This window comes from Conger conger, chromosome 4 (genome assembly GCF_963514075.1).
Source record: "Conger conger chromosome 4, fConCon1.1, whole genome shotgun sequence".
NCBI classification, from domain to species: Eukaryota; Metazoa; Chordata; class Actinopteri; order Anguilliformes; family Congridae; genus Conger; species Conger conger.
The window spans coordinates 63,249,434-63,266,633 of record NC_083763.1 but is presented as its reverse complement, the minus strand read 5'-3'; the positions used below and the strand labels follow the sequence as shown (position 1 = coordinate 63,266,633).

The 17,200-nt window shown below is 37.4% G+C and overlaps 2 protein-coding genes across 9 annotated transcripts in view; both read right to left on the bottom strand.

The window, feature by feature from the left end:
• Nucleotides 1-4,680: 4,680 nt before the first annotated feature.
• prdm14 (PR domain containing 14) lies at nucleotides 4,681-9,155 on the bottom strand. Its single transcript, XM_061237269.1, has 8 exons — nucleotides 8,549-9,155; nucleotides 8,252-8,305; nucleotides 7,971-8,131; nucleotides 7,405-7,675; nucleotides 6,956-7,155; nucleotides 6,274-6,375; nucleotides 5,242-5,461; nucleotides 4,681-4,859 (listed from the first exon to the last, which is right to left on the bottom strand). The coding sequence occupies exons 1-8, from the start codon at nucleotides 9,153-9,155 to the stop codon at nucleotides 4,681-4,683; spliced, it is 1,794 nt and encodes a 597-aa protein (XP_061093253.1).
• A 3,945-nt stretch (nucleotides 9,156-13,100) lies between these two features.
• ncoa2 (nuclear receptor coactivator 2) overlaps nucleotides 13,101-17,200 on the bottom strand; it is an 82,502-nt gene continuing 78,402 nt past the window's right edge. For all 8 annotated transcript variants that reach the window (XM_061238178.1, XM_061238180.1, XM_061238177.1 and 5 more), the window contains one exon: nucleotides 13,101-16,524. In XM_061238178.1, coding sequence (XP_061094162.1) covers nucleotides 16,513-16,524 — 12 coding nt within the window. In that variant the 3' untranslated portion in view covers nucleotides 13,101-16,512. The remainder of the gene's footprint in view (nucleotides 16,525-17,200) is intronic.

Genomic DNA, 17,200 nt, shown 5'->3' with positions numbered 1-17,200 from the left:
TGATTGATTGTGTTTCTGGCTCTCCTGTAGTCACTCATTTGCCCCAGTTGTGTAACCCCTCTGTCCCTGCCACACACTCATGGGTGAAAACATCCTGCCGACAAATGTTCTGAAACTTTTCAGTAGTAAGGAAGGAGCTAGGACATCTTGTATAGATAGTTTCAAGTGAATGATCTTGAAAAAAATTTATTTAAAAATGAGTTACATATTCTGTACCACACATATACAGTATGTCATTCACTAAAGGAACATTTCAGGTTTCCATCAGATAATACACCAAGTACAAGAGCTGGTAAAAGATGGCTGCAATAAAAATATTAACAAATAGATTAATAGTTGGGTCAAGCTAATAATAATTAAAAAAACAGAAACAAAATTTTGATACTGTCTAGTTTTTATTTTCTGTGAATTACTACAATCATTTTAAAGCTGGTCTTCGCAATATGTCACATTTCATTGACTATAATTAATATCGCATGAATAGACAAATAAAGATAAATTACAGATCTCTTCAGCTTATAGAAGGAGGTTTAACAGCTGGGGGGGGGGTTTAAGTGTGAAATCAATGCCTATAAACAGCAGTATAAAAATTCAGTCCACAGCAGGAGAGATGGGCTCTAAATCTTCTAATCACATAGGGTGATAGTAAAATCTTGCTTTTAGCACCGCAGTGTCTTCAGAGTGCATATTTTACCCTGGCAGCTCTCTTTCTCTTTTTTCCCCCCCTAAAGATCCTTGATGTGATGTGAGAGGAAGGATACGCAACTCCCGGCATCCTTCGTGGCATTTCGTGGGCTGCCCATTAGGGAGGGCCTGACCGTTGATGGTTCATTTAGGCCCACAGTTGTTAAAGGTCACATATTTCTACCATTTGAAGTGTGAGGCGGTAATTAAATTGTCTGCTGAAACCTGACCTCTGACCTGGGCAGAGCTCGTCCGTTATTGTGTGTAGCCACTGAGGGCGACGCGCTCGGCAGGGGCTGTTATAGCATCTCAGACGCATAAACACTCTCCCCTCTCACAGCGCAAGACAAGGATGTGCTAGAGATGTGCGGCTAATTTATATGCACGTCCTCCTACTAACTACTTGGCTTCTCATGCACAGCACTGCCCTGTTCTGCTCATAACTCAGACAGCCTGCAGGAGTTATCCGATTGTACGGGAACTTTGCCTCAGCTTTGCCTTAGTGATGGCTGAAGCTTAATTACTCGACAAACAAAACACTGCTGACTGCTGACATTGCTTTACTGGAACTTTTCTGTTATGGACAGTTTGAAATGTTGTCACATTATTATTTACTGGCTCTTCTGAATTAACCTTGATTTAGTAACATCAGTGTTAGTTACTAACCTGTGCAAAATACACTGATTAATTTGGTAGGTGCACAGCAAAATATTTTGTGAAAAATAAACTCTAGTACTTTGCATAATACTGGAGGACATATTGGATTCATATCACAATAACCTTAGATTTGATTTAACATTAGAATTCTTGCTTTAAAGATACTATCTTTCTGGTCACCTTGTGTTTGGAGTCTCTGGCGGTTTGAAAGGGTGATAGCACTGAGGGGTGCCGCTGGCAGACTCAGTGATGGTGGCTGGACCTCACGTCTGTCAGCACCAGCACAGCCCCCGACGCAGCGCCACTCTCCCTGCACAAGCTGGGCTCTCCGGAGGACAAATTTGGGACATTTGGTAACATGATGGAACAATCAAAGGGCAGCAGATGTCAGGGGGACCACCTTTGTTTCCAGAGCTTTCCTTTCTTTGCCTGCAGACCACCTCATTGCTGCAGTCCATTGTCATTAATCTGGGGCTGGGGTTTGTCATTTTCACCACCCCCCTCCAGCCCCTTTCTGCACCCTCAGTACGTACTAACTTCTGAGGAGATGTACATATCGCATCCAATCATTTCCCATAATTGCCCTCTTTACATTGTCTTCGTTCTTTACTTTATTATAGACAACTGATTGATTATGACCAGGTCATCTTGTATACAGTATACTCATAATAAATAGATTTGACACCATGATTTTCAAAGCAAAAATTCCTTTATCTGAGACAATTCAATGAATTTGGTTCCATTAACTTGATATAGTCTTTTTCGAGCAAGGCATCTCCTTTTGAGGTGTGTGTGTGTGTGTGTGTGTGTGTGTGTGTGTGTGTGCATGTGCGTGCTTATGCGTGTGTGTGTGTGTGTGTGTGTGTGTTTGCGTGTATGTGTGTGAATGCGTGTGTGTGTGAATGTGTGTGTGTATGTGCGTGTGTGTGTGTGTGTGTGTGTGTGTGTGCGTGTGTAGCTCTGTGTGGCTCATTCCCCAGTTGAAACTCATGAGCAGGTCAGTGGTGATAATGTGGTTTGTGGAGGGTCCATCTCTGTGGAGCCACAGCCTGCTCTTTACTGTAAGGCTTTTGGACATCATCCCCCCCCCCCCCCCCCCCCCCCATTCTGAGTCACCCTGTCCCCATCCATTTACAGTAATCCTTGGGGGAGAGTGGCATATGAAAGTTTAAGGAATGGACAGCGAGTCTCTTTCCCTGGTGTTATGTGTCTGTTCTCTGTTAGCCCCTCTCACGATGTGAACAGTTCTTACACAAAGGCAAAGCACTTCTGCCACACTCATCACTGCTTCACCACTGAGATATGCTGCCAAGAGGGACCGCATATACTCTGTAAGAGTTGATTTAACACTGAACATTTGACTATGTTAATAGAATTCAAACTAACAGGCACACCAGTATTCGTCAATAGTTTTCAGTAGGCTAATTTATTGAGTTACACTCCTTATATACAATAGTTAGAATTACATTTAATCAAATGAGAAATTAAGAATAAGCAAGAATTATTCAATTCTTATGTTCTAGATAAAAATGAGAATAGATAAGGTATTCACTAATAACGTCCAGCCAAGGCTTGATTCACAAGTTATAGCAACCATAAGAGTGAAATATATATGGAAAATTAATGAAATACATGTAAAGAGCATTTACAGGTGAATAGTGAGGCAATAATAAAAATAATTAAATAAAGCTAGAAAAGCTAAAGCGGTCAACATGGCTGGCCCTCTAGCTGTATAGCATAAAGCTACTCTTATGCAGGCGCTGATCGTTTGATTGAAGACATTGCGGATCTCTCCGTTTCTCTCTAGGTTAATTATACTGATTACTTTGCTCTCATCTAATGCCATAAGTAGATCGTCCGGCTTTCCAATCGTATCCCAGTCAATGTCGGCAAAAAATAGTAAATAAATAAATACATTTCGATAGCAATCAGACCTCAATTTATCACGAACAACGTGTTCATTTTCTGGTGCTGAAACGTTCTTCTAGGCTCATATATTAACTTTGCAGCAATTCTACTGCACAATAAATATATTTATGGGTTTAATTTAACTAACAGAAATTACGAACAGTCTGTGCGAAACGTGCCTCTTCTTGGTTTATTTGTAATTACTGTATTAACACGATTAAAGTAATTAATTTTCGGTCTACATATTATGCTTACTATATGTTGTCTGCAAAATATTATTCAAAGTTCTTGAGTTACTTTACTTGCTGGAGCTGGTTATTTTCCATCACATTAATCATTATTAATATGGTGTTTGTATGTCATGTATGTAATTATTGCTTAAACTGAATTGTTTGCAATATAAATAATAATAAATGAGGTCCTGGTAAGTATATTTTGCGCATGCTGTTATATGAATTAAAGAGTATGACTTTGTTTTCATGCCACTTGGTTTTATTTTTATCTATGAATATGCATTTTCTTCCACACACAGATACAAGTACTGCGTTTGCCTGGAAGAAACAAGCTTACAAGAACATTTACAGAATAAACATATATTGCACACTGTCCATTGGGTATGATATAAACAACAACAGGTACAACATTGCATAGAACCTGGGTTCTTGTAATAGGTTATTCAGTGGAATTTAAAAGTTCATACATTTTAAAAATGTTTGCTTAAAGGTGCATACCCTCGATGATGAATACAATTCGAAGAGTCAGTTGGTATTCCCACTTAATGATATTTTTTTTCTACCCCCTGGAATCTGTCTTATATAACAAGGATACGATTCAGTAAAAAAAAAAAAAAAACACACACACACACACAAAAACGACTTTAGCTATTTCCTACATATATAATACAAATGTACAACTGTGAATGTAAGACAGTAAAATAATCAGCAGTAACAGTTTTATTCACATAAAATGTATTGACAACATGGAATATGTCCCATGTTTCGTTAAAATTGGAAAAATGATCAAATAGAAAATGTGATACTGCGTTATTCATTTTTTCAGTATTCTAAGCTTTGGGATAGATTTAATCGTTGCATTTACTAAGAAACGAAGAAGAACGAAGTTTGTACAAGTAGAAAAGTAAGTATGTGGCCCTTAGCTAATAATTAGATTGACACAAATACAGATATAAACGTCCCACCCGCCCACAGATATATAAAACATTACAGAATACATTAGACACGCATCAAGACAAATAAATAGTTTTGGCAAAACAACAATTCACGATATCTTGCACAAATGTTTTAGATATTAAATATATATTATTTCACAATTATTAAATAATAACATCGAGCTATTTCATATTTGTGACAAAAAAAATCTGTAGCAGCATATTAAACTCTACTGAACGTGTGGCCAGTCTTGTCCTCGTGACTAATTCCATGGTCGGTATTCTGGGTTTAGCGAAGCAAGTCCAGTGTATGAGTAATTTTCAGCCAGTTGATTTTGTGTCCTAGAGCATTCTTTTCTTATGGGAAACAAATCAACATCTTCCGAAGAGGGGTTTGGCGGGATTGGTGACGAAACGGTGGCATCTAAAACGGGTCGCTCCGCTAACAGAGGGAAAATATTTGGAATACATTAAATTACGTATAAGGATCCACAGATATTACAAAATCATTTTTATTACAATAGCAGTCTTAATTCACAAGTTATCAGTGGAATATTCCATTGTAAACATATCCATCCGTAGGAGTAAGGAAATGTTCAATTAGCATAACAGAGTGTAAACATTACAGCAATTTGATAGCTACATTCACGACATAATCAACGGTACAATATAGGCTACGATTACATTCTTAAACAGTTCTTCTAAGTGAACTGTTATTAACTGTAATTAAATTAAATAGGGCGAACATTAATACGTTTTCCATTAAAAAAATAGCTGAACTTTAAACTGTTATGGCGTTGTACACAGATTAGAAATCTACCAACCTTTATGACTTTGCATGTGATATCTGAGTTCTTGAACTTCTTGGAAAGCATTGCCACATACTTCACATGAGTGTGGCTTGTCTTTGGCATGGGTTCGCCTCACGTGACTATCGTGAGCCGCGTGAGAGGCGAAGGCTTTCCCGCAATGCTTGCATTTGAAAGGCTTCTCACCAGAATGCTGCCTTATATGCGTCCGTAGGATGCTTGAGGCCGTGAATGCCTAAGAAAGAAGTCCATGAAATGTATGATTAATATACTTTTTTGGATGTTACAGTATGTACGGTTCAAGCAAGACACGCAGAAAGTTTTTATTATTATTACTATTTATTTAATTTTTTTCAAAAAGCTCATTAGGCTATATAAGCAAAATATTGCGAAATGAATATTTTAACTCAGCATTTGCTTGTAATAGCATACTCATCTAAGTAAAGTCGAAGTTTGAACCATTAATAAGATGAGTAACGAAACAAATCCATCAAACAAAAAAGGAACACCGTTTGTTTGACTGCCATAAATTCAAGGGGCAATATCTGTTAACAAAATAATGACTGCACATCTGGCATTAATTAGCACGTGTCATGTTCACTAAATTCATTAATTCATCATTCATTCATCATCCTAACCCGCTTATCCTGAACAGGGTCGCAGGGGGGCTGGAGCCTATCCCAGCATACATTGGGCGAAAGGCAGGAATACACCCCGGACAGGTCGCCAGTCCATCACAGGGCACACGCACCATTCACTCACACACTCATACCTATGGGCAATTTAGACTCTCCAATCAGCCTATCCTGCATGTCTTGCATGTTTTGCATGTCTCTGGACTGTGGGAGGAAACCCACGCAAGCACGGGGAGAACATGCAAACTCCACACAGAGAGGCCCCTGCCGACGGGGATTCGAACCCAGGACCTCCTTGCTGTGAGGCGGCAGTGCTACCCACTGCCGTGCCGCCTATGTTCACTAAATGCCCCTTGAAATTAGGGAAATACTGAATGGAGACTTTTCCTAATGACTGAGAGTGTAGACTTACCTTATTACAGTAAACACACTTGTACGGCCGCTCGCCTGAATGCACGCGCATGTGTTTGTTCAGGCTGGAAGACTGAGAGAAACTTTTCCCACACACGGAACACTACAAAACAAACAAAATAAATACAGTATATTTATTAGCGTAAAGTAACTTGAATAGAAATGCATGTTTATGTGATAGAGAGAGGAGGAGATAGAGCCTATTTAGAACTTTAGGAATATCTACATGAATAAATAGGAAATTATGTATAAAACCGCCTTGCTACTGAAACAGGTGACCACAAAACAACTGGAATTTAGAAGCAGTTATAGCTCTAAACAGCCAGTGTGATCAGGGTATAGACAGGACAGTTACTTCTGCCTCAAATAGGCCTACCTCGTAATACGGGACAAATACCACAAACAAAACAGGAATGGTCTAAATAAGACATTTTGTATGCTAGGGTGCATACAATTATAATAATAATATATGATTTACTGAAATTACATTTCAGCACTGCAAAGTAGTCCTACAACGTTGGTATATGGGAGCTGTTCTTTCAGCACTACAATGCGCGCAGTTTAATAATGCAATGCATCCAGTATAACACCTGTAGGAAAGCCATCTACAAAACATGATTTAGGAAACTCATGACCTACACAACATACGCAGCTATTGGCGTGAACAACAACATTTAAAATACCTTGTGAGGCCTGTGTTTCTCGTGAACGTGCAAAATGTGAATCCTGAGTCGATCTCGCTTTTCAAATGATCGGTTGCAAAGATGACAAGGGAACTTTCTGTCTCCTTGATCCACGCAGCGGGTGTATTTTAAATGTTTATCTCTGTAGTATTTATAGGCGAAGACTTTCCCGCATCGATCACATTTGAAACCCTCTGAATCTGTGATAAACAGGAAAAAAGACGTTAAAACACACACACACACACACACACACACACACACACACACACACACTAAACATAATTCCATATTTTGACTGGCAAACCTAAAGTTCAGCCTATTTGTATCCTATCACAAAGGCATATTACGTAAAATATTGTTTCTATTTCTAATAGCCTATTATAAAAGCGATTATTACATAATATTATATGGATTTATACATATTTTACATGTGTCACAATAAAACTCACCTTCGGTTGAAAGCAGTGTGTTTCCCTCGTTCATCATTTCCTTCAGTGTCAGTGGGATTCCGAGGAACTGCACATAACAGTCACCATACCAGACAAGAAGCTCTTGCTGTGGTCGAATTTCCTTGCAAGTCTCGTAAAAGATCTGACTCTGGCTTTGGATCGCTATGAGATTCTGCTCCTCTGGAAATCGGGCGCACTTTACGAGTGACATCCAGTTTCCTGAAGATCCCCTGCCGTCCACAAAGTGACTCAAGCGCCCATTCTCAAAGATCTAAATCAAGGGAATGGTTTTTCATTACCATCTTGAATATACATGCTATTATTATCATTATTATTATTATTATTATTATTATTATTATTATTATTATTATTATTATTAGTAGTAGTAGTAGTAGTAGTAGTAGTAATAGTAATAGAAGTAGTAGTAGTAGCAGTAGCAGTAGCAGTAGCAGCAGCAGAAGTAGCAGTAGCAGCAATAGTAGTAGTTGTAATAATAGCACTGGTAGTATAGAAGTAGTAATAATGTTGTTGTTGTGTCAAAAACTGAGCGTTTCTTCGTTTCTTACCTCCCACATCAATGTATTGTCATCATAGGTTTTGATCTCGCTGGTATTCACCAACTTCCCTTGGAAAGGGCCAAATCTTGTCCCTTTTGGAATGGCGGTTTTGTTTGCGAAAATCCCATAGTGCGGTACATCTACATACTTTGTCTGAAGTATACATAATCCTAGATTTAAAAGAGACATCAATCAGATATTGTGCTTTCTACATCGCAACTATTTTACATGCCGTTATTGAATAGAAGTAGCATACACACACCGAAACAAGTAGGCCTAAGAAAACTTACCGTCAGGTAGTTCAAGTGCCTCTGTATCCAACAGCGGAAAGTGAGTTTCAGGCACTATAAAAACAATAATAAAAAATCATTATTAGTTAATACGTGCATGCGCTCAGTAACACAGACAATGGTTTAAATGAAAACATCGAGAATAAACGCACAGTTACAAATAAGGATTTAAAAACTTTTTTCTCTCGTGAACTAAAGATTAGTAAAATGTCTGTAATTAAAATTCTAATTTTTGTGTTTATGAACAAACACGAGAATAGGCTACTTATGTAATGAGTATTAGGAAGAAAATATTACCTGTATTTCCAGGGAAGACCAAGCCAGATATGGCATGACCCGTGCTCTGCTCTTGTTTCTTAGAGTAACCGTAGAGAACTTTGAACAAATCTTCTTCACTGAAACAAAACGTGTTAGTTTTCTCAATGATTGAATTGGAGTTGCGAAGATAAAAGATACTGTCCTTCGAAGGAGAAGATGATTTCTGGCTTGACGGACTGCTGAATTCCGACAGGGATCCCGCTATGTGTCCCGCGGCTCTGGTGACTAATTCCTCGTGCTTGGAGAACACGGTATGTGGGGTAGGCGGCATTCTGTTAAGATACGGAATGCTTGACACGTTATAGACTTGCTCTTGAAGGACAGATGTCTGGTGGCTATTGTGGTTGAAAAAGGACTGGACTCCGTTGAAACTGAAAGGCATAACGGCTTGAGTGTCTGTGACCAGTCGTCCAAGGGACTTGAGAGGATGGAAGATACTTTGTGTACTCCTGAAGACATCCATGAACTGCGAGTTGGGTAACGCACTGGGGTAGAAACCGGATACTCTGCCAGGGTTGCCTTTAACAGGTTCTAAATGGTAACTCCGATCCCTCGCCGTGGGGTTGGTTGACACAGACAACGACATCGTAGCAGGATCAGGATCGGAATTAATTAACTTTAGCTCTTGTGGCTATTGTACCTGAAGAAAAAAAGAAGCGAAGCGAATTTCAGCTAAGATGATAACAAAAAAAAACAACAACAACAACATCAATAATAATAATAATAATAATAATAATAATAATAATAATAATAATAAATATTATAATTATTATAATAAAATCATTGTTTGAAAAATATGTGTAAGTAATAGATTTTATGTCCAGTTAAAAAGAGAAAAATATACAGGCTATATTTATGTATTTAAAAGCTAAAACAATGCAAGAAGAAAATGCATTGTTAAGCTTTCATTTATACAGATGCATCGATGAATCAAACTATTACAATATTAAAACCCATAGCCTGATAATTTTTTGTCTCGAAGGTAAATACAACACTTAGGACACAATGCAAAACAATGTGGGTTTTCTTGCAAAGTGTAGGCTAATCTACAATGTATTTCCAAAACAATACATAGCGACATTTCTCATTTATTCACATGCTAATTACTTAGCTTTCTAATCAGAACTTAAGTTCAGGACAGGCTCTTTACAATTTGTTCCTATGAGAAATTGTGCATCTCAGTAACGTAAAGGTTCATAACTAGATAGGATCACACCCCGCAGCAAAATCCCACTGACATAATTGAATTCGTAAAGGCTGTTTACCAATAAAATGCAGGGAATGATAGTTTTAGGAAACCATAGTTCTGAAGTGTGAAATGGCTGAATAAACGGAAACGAATTCAAAGAAGAAAACACGTCCTTTAATGCACAGATTTTAGCGTGCATTGTGTAAACATTTATCTCAGGCATATGTGGGCTAGTATTAATTTAGTTCTTAGTGAGCATTTATGTAACTTAAATAACAGGCCTATTCTGTAATTTGTCGAGACTGAATAAATGAGCCATACCTATTCGAGGTGTATTTTATATAACAACATAAATCGATCAAAGCCAATGACTGAGACAAATCAGGGTCGTGACACTTAAATTAAAGAACACCGGGTCAGCGAAAAGGTCAGCAATAATGAAGCCATCACAACTCTTTCAAAAAGCATTAACTAACGTGCGTTAAATAGCCTCATACAGGCATTCACCAGAAATGACAAAAACTCAATAATATAGTTCTAGCGATATGAAAACACTAAAACAATTTATGACATGAAAGTGTCATTACACATGATTTAAAAAATCACAACAAAATGATGCGTCGCTTTATCAATTTGCTCAAAGAAGGCTATAGCTGCAATCATAATAAAGAAACTTACCATGACATGAATTCTTCTTTACATAACCTACATTAAACCGGAGATGCGAAATCCATTCTTCCTTAATCGGACCGGCAAACTTTTGATAACAAACAAATGAAAATGCTGAGGAAATCGCTCCGCACAGTCTGTACTGACGGGCACTAAGGACTGCTGAGCAGCTTGTTGTCTGTTTGCGGCTTCACTCACGTAGGACTGACAACGGACAGTGTCGAGGAGTGGATTGCGCAGAGTCAGGACTGGGGAAGATGCCATTCCTGCTTCTTCGCTGCCATTGGTCAGAAAATAGACCACACAGAACTTCAACATAAACCCATAGAGACGAGCTAACTTGTTATTTTTTTCACGAACTAGCTTCACTTTGATCCCTTCTTTACGTTTTTTCTTTTTTGCTGCACCCACCGTTATCGCACAAGGATATTTCAACCTGTCTCCAGCACCTCTCCCCAAACGTACAGCAGCCTACACGAAGTTTAATTTAACTTTGAAGCAATTGAATTACCAATGTGATAGAATCCATATTAGCACATCATGCAAGCGAATCCATCGATTGACTATATATCCTCGCTATTCCATTAATGGAAATAGGAAAGCATTTCAAACACCACTTAAAACACTAGAAATTAATAGTTGTATTATTGATACTTTAAATGGTAATAATTAGTCCCCGATAGTGTTGTGATGTGGATTAATTCTAGATGGCAACGACAATGTTTCATACTGTTAAAGCAAACGATGTTCAATAATATTATAATACAATCGCAAATATATAGTTCTAAATTCAGGCACATTATCTAACACCATTCTATTTACATAATGCATCATGAGTTGTGCATATAGTTTAGCTATATTTTACGAACAGAAAATGAACAAATAATTAGGAAAACAATTACACTAATTATTTTGTATCCCAAAATAATTATTTTAATTTAAAAGAACCGTTTTCATATAAGACGCATTTTATAGGCACGTTTTATAGCCATCTTGTACATGTATTTGCCTAATTATGACATCCGGGATTAAGAAAGGTAATGGGGTCATATAACTACATAACTTTTGGGTCATCATTGGACATTCTGACATTGACCCATGCGAAATAGCTAGTTCCACGAAGGCTTTCGTTGAATTCAAAGTGAAAGTTAATATAGGAAAAACAATATAACTAGGCGTATTAGACAAAATAAAATAAAACGTGTTAACTGGTTATTTGATGGACGTTAACCGTTTAATCTATATATGTATTAAAATCGTCAACTCCTATCACACATACTTTGGTGTATGAATCACAAGTGTTTTGGAATTGTCTTGAGGAGTAAAGTGATAAAGTAAAATAAATAAACGCTCGTAGCCTATATATGTAGGGCGATGGTTCAAAATATGCCCTGTGAAATGTAAGACAATTATAAGAAAATTGAAACAGCGCAAATTTTATTTATTTAAAAAAAACAATTTTAACACCAATAAATACTACTACTATAAACTGCTTATTATACTACTACTGATAATAATAATGATAATGATAATAATAATAATAATAATAATAATAACAATAATAATAATAATAATAATAATAATAACAAATAATAATAATAATAATAATAATAATAATAATAATAATAATAAAACGATAAAAAGATGGTTGCTTGTTCAATGTATGGTGCATGCCGTTTCATAATTTGGATCAAATGACAATTTATATAAACACTGCGTGGGCATTTATAATACAAAAAGCATCACAAACGCGACACGTGCAGGAGGAGTATCCATCTTTAGATTTATTGTTTTACTGCTGCGCTCACACGCGTAAACCCAACAATGGTCCCCTTTTTTCGATGAACAGAAGTGAAAGAACCGCCAACCCTAAATATGGTGTTTAAAATAAGATAGCCTACACGTGCTGACGTTGGGAGTGCCTCGGGTGCTGACAATTACGGAATAAACAGTACACACAAACGTAGATTAACACGTCATAATACCGCACTAATAATAGGTTACAGGTCATACGGCTGACCTCGGCATTAACATTTGTGGAGGTTTGAATATTACGTTACCCTGCAAAGTACAACTTCACCTGTGGCAAATAAGATATTCTTCTGTCAAATGTAATGCAATTAATTATGCAAAGCTGTCCACTCGTTTGATTGTATAGTTGGAAAGCATTTCATGGATGTCTTCACATCTCAGGGGTTGCCTTGGATGAAGCTGATCCGTTTGATGAAGCTGTGTACGTTTGTAACGGTCCAAACCGTTTCAAACAAGTGGATCATATCTCAAAACAGTGAAACTGTTGGAAAAGAAAAACTGTTATAACTGAAACATTGTTTCAAACCGGTGTTTATGTGGTACTGAAAATACATTTCATGAAGTGTGACCGCTCAACTTCATGTGCACAATGGTTGACTTCGCTAAAAAGACCTCAATTCTCTTTACAGCACAGGGCAATGGCCAATCTGGCACCTGTCTGTCAAAATATAAATACACAAAAAATAAACAGCCATGTATCAGGGCTCATGCATTATTAATTTTATCCGGACAAAAATGATTTGTACATGGTGAGGTCTCACCATTAACTTGTTTTCATTTAGCCAGAGGGGACCACTGGATATGTAATCCTGTTACTCCCACCCCCCTCATCTTATCAAGAATATCAGTCAGGACATTCAATTAAATGTTGCAATAACAGAATTCTTTATTTACAATGGTATTATTTAACATCAAATAGCAAATAGCATCAGCAAAGCAATATTAGTCAACAACTTGCATAAATGTGTTTAAATTTCTCTCAGTAGATCTAACTTTGCATAAAATGCTCACACTAAGATTACAAACATCAATGCAGGTGAACAAGGTGATGTTTAATGTGAACAACACAGCTGGAAAAATACATCTCAGAGCCTGCAAACACTGTAAGCTTTCTCCAGAAAGTCCAGATATTTTACATATTGCTTAGATTTACCATTGCATCATCTTTTTCATACAAACCTCACAAACAGTAAATGAGAAACAATTGTACAAATAATATAACCCACAACTGATCACAAATAATACATGGAGAATGAGCTGTGATAAGGAGCTGAATTTACCAAAGAGAGGGCCCTTAAGTCTGTATCCAGCAACAAATACAAGTTTGAGTGATGATGCACTCATTCGGTATTGTACGCAATTCACTATACAAATATAATACAACTGACGACTTTATAGTAATATACAAGACAGGAAATCAGATCTAAGGCATTATGCTAGTTTTCAGCATTTCAAGGTTCTTGCATTTAGCTCTAAGAAATTGGCAGACTATACAAAAGAAAGAAATTTGAAAATTTCCAAAAAAAAAACCCAAAGTAGAGACAAAATTTGTTGATTTTAATCAAAGCCTGTGTGATATTTTTTGTTGTTGTTGTAGGCAGTTTTTTTTTCTCTCAGTCACAATTGCCCAGGTACAAACACTAGAAAAGGTAATTGAACCACATCAGCATGTCATGGCTTATGTTAGTCTTAAAACTGATTCTTTGGATATTGCAAGGGGAGTGTTAAACTCACTTTGCTTAAATTGGCTGTTCCAAGATGTGATTCATTCATTTTTACATATGTATTCAGACCAACCAAAGTTAATAATAAAAAGATGGTAATTAATCAATTGCATGACAAAATATCACCAATTATAGTTTTGCAAGATAAAACTTGATACTTGTGGGAAATGTTAACCACTCATGAAATTCCATGTGACAACCTAAGCTTTGAAGATTGTGAGTAGTGTCAATTTTAACAACAGCCAATAAGCTTCACCGCTCAAAGAACCACATTTTTCTGAAGTGAAGGGAGGTGATGAAAGCCAGTGTATGGACCGAACATTGCAAACAACACTGTTACACCCTCGATATGCAGGGGAAACAGAATTTACAGTTTTCATAAAGGGTGGCTAAAGCTATACCTACTGATCAGGTAAATTCTGACAATCACAGTATCTCCAGCAAATAACCGAATGTGTTGGGCAAGCCTCCACATTCACCTCACCTCATCCATTCGTTCATGACCACAGGGACTGTTGCAATAATCCATCAACATTTTGCCACTGTAGTTAAGACAGAAAAGAAGAAAAAAAAACCAAAAAAAAAAAAACCCAAAAACACAATGAAGCATGATTTTCACAGGCAGAGCATATAGAAAGTGTTGGGCTGAATATCTTACCTGGCAACAAAATAAATATATATAGTGAGGATCCTTCATATCAGCCATGACAGGGCAGGAAAGCCTGAAAACTCGGGCAAAGCGATTTTGCCTGATTTTGATTTATTCAAATAAAAGGGCGAGAAATTTGGCTGGCTTGTCAGAACATCTTTGGGGGAACTGCTGGCACTGCACTGTGACAAAGGAAGTGGGTACACCAACAGGAAGGAGCGGCAGGCTGAGATGAAATGAGTATGACCTTTTCAGGTCTTACCATGTGATGAATGGCCCATTGAGGCAGCTCTGGGAAATGCAGTCTCTCATGGGAGACTCAACTGCTCAGGGATTCAGGGCTCGAGTTAAGACTGAGCATGGTAGGGCAAACGTCTCGACTACAAAATACCGGTAATACCCAGAAGTTGGCCATGCTGCTTGTAATGACAGAGGTACGTGTCGATTTGGACTTTTTTAATACAAACTGCAATAAAAAAGTGTCAAGAGTTTTAATACTGAATCAAACAAAGGAGCAAAATGCACCTCCAGAAAACTGTACAAAAATTATAAAACAAAAGATTCTCAAGTAATAGTTATTGCTTGGTTACACACACCAGAACAGTTTGTACCTAGCAGCTTGTATCTAGCACTTCACTCCAAATGACAAAAAAGCACACTTCAGTATTGGGTTATGGCTGTGTTGTGTTTTTCCTTTCTTTCATGGTTTCTATGCTAAAGGCTTAGAAGCAAGCGATAATCTATACACTGTGTACACTGCATACCCCTTCCCCAATAAAAATAGTCTCTTGTGAATAAATCTTCACCCCTCAAACCCACCCACCCACAAGTACCATCAGAAACAGAAGCAACCACGAGAGTTCTGTCTCTTATCATCTCCAACTTGTGAAACACCATTCTTATTTCAGAACCAGTTTAAGACCAGACCAGGGGAAGGAGGTGGGGGGGGGACAAAAAAAGAAGAAGAAATTAATTGGTATGTACAGGCTATCAATATTCCATGTTTCTAACCATAAGATACGTTTAAAACCTTTCTGAATCTACTGGACCAAAAAAGAGAGAGAACAAAAATCTATTTCCATTTCATTACAATATCAGCACGTTTCCAATAGAATGCTTTTGGGGTTAAAAACATAACAGTACTTTCTTGAGCACCCCTGCCAATTCTTACTGTTTTTTTTCACCAGTGACAATTTCATAAAGTATTGGTTTAAAAAAAATGAAGAGAAAACTATACATAAGAATAAAACTTAATTTAATACACTATAAGCCTCTCTTTAGACTACTTTAGTCTTATAATATAAACCATTAGAACATTTTTACAAATTTCTGTACGCTTTTCAAACCATTCACGTTTCTCTCGTGATTAATTTAGACACCATTTCAACTTCATTCTAATATCTTATTTTCACACAAAAGGAAAAAAAAAGAAAATTGATCAAATTTGGAACACTGTCAAAGGATTCAAATGTATTTCTCATCTTCACACCAAATATGAAACAGAGAAAACAGGATAAAAGCAGGAACTGTCAGATTTTCAGATGAGATTGAGCATGTGGCCATCGTCCCCAGAAAGGAATACATTCATTTGACGAGGGTCCCAGTGCCACTACTAAGTTTCTGTCATTCAGGGGCAATCCTAAGTCACACTACGGTGAATGCGATTAACAGACTGTCTGGTTTTTGGGGATGTGAAGGTGAGAGCAGGGGTGTGGGGCTCTCCTGCGGTAGAGGACTCTTGGCATCAGCCCCCAGTGGTCTCCTGGGAGAGGAGGCCCTGGAGGTTTGGAGATGTGGTTTGGAGCTGGTCTCCTCCAACTGTAGACTGTAGATTTGAGTTTCTGTCAGATGGACACAGACCTCCTGCTCTGTGTTATAGATGTTCCACCAGTGACCCCAGTCAACAATACTTCTGCAAATGGACAACATGAGTTTTAAAAACAACACATGAAAACCAATAACAAAACAAGTAATCACCAGACACTTTATACTTTCTTTTAAAAGTCTGTAAATCAGGATGACTTCAGAGTTTCAATCCTAAAAAATACGATTACAATAATTTTCTTCTAACTACACGCTAATGGGCAGGTGCTAAATTATTTACAATGCATAGTTACTACAGCACTCGGTGAAAATAAATCGAGGCGACGATACTTTCATGGCCTTTGGCCTCATACCAACATTCTTTATACCAGTTCCAATATTCTTTCTTATAGTTAAAATGCTGCAATGTGTGTAGAAATGTGTATAAGGCCTAAAAGCTTTATAACACCAACTGTATTACATATTCAAGAAGTTCCTACAAAACATTAGCTGACTGCAAATTTTAAATAAAGGACTTGATATTATTTTGATTGGTTATAGAGAATGACTGCAAAGCAATCCAGGGAGACGAGAATGACAAGCACCTGAAATCCTGCCAATGCATCTAGATTTGACTTTTAAAAAGGAACAGGAAGCTGAGTTTAGTGAAACTACGATGAAAATCATAGGGAAACAGTTTCATATGGGATTTCAGGGGAAAAAGGCAGAGATGGTGGATATATTGTGATTGCTAAGGAACAAGTACAGTACAGGAGAGCGATTCA

Excerpts from the sequence above, each read along its gene's own strand:
- prdm14 (XM_061237269.1), bottom strand. The coding sequence starts at position 9,155 with ATGTCGTTGTCTGTGTCAACCAACCCCACGGCGAGGGATCGGAGTTAC. Across the intron at positions 8,132-8,251 it reads GGCACTTGAACTACCTGACG|GATTATGTATACTTCAGACA; the intron begins GTAAGTTTTCTT and ends TTTTAAATCTAG. Across the intron at positions 7,156-7,404 it reads CACACTGCTTTCAACCGAAG|ATTCAGAGGGTTTCAAATGT; the intron begins GTGAGTTTTATT and ends TGTTTATCACAG.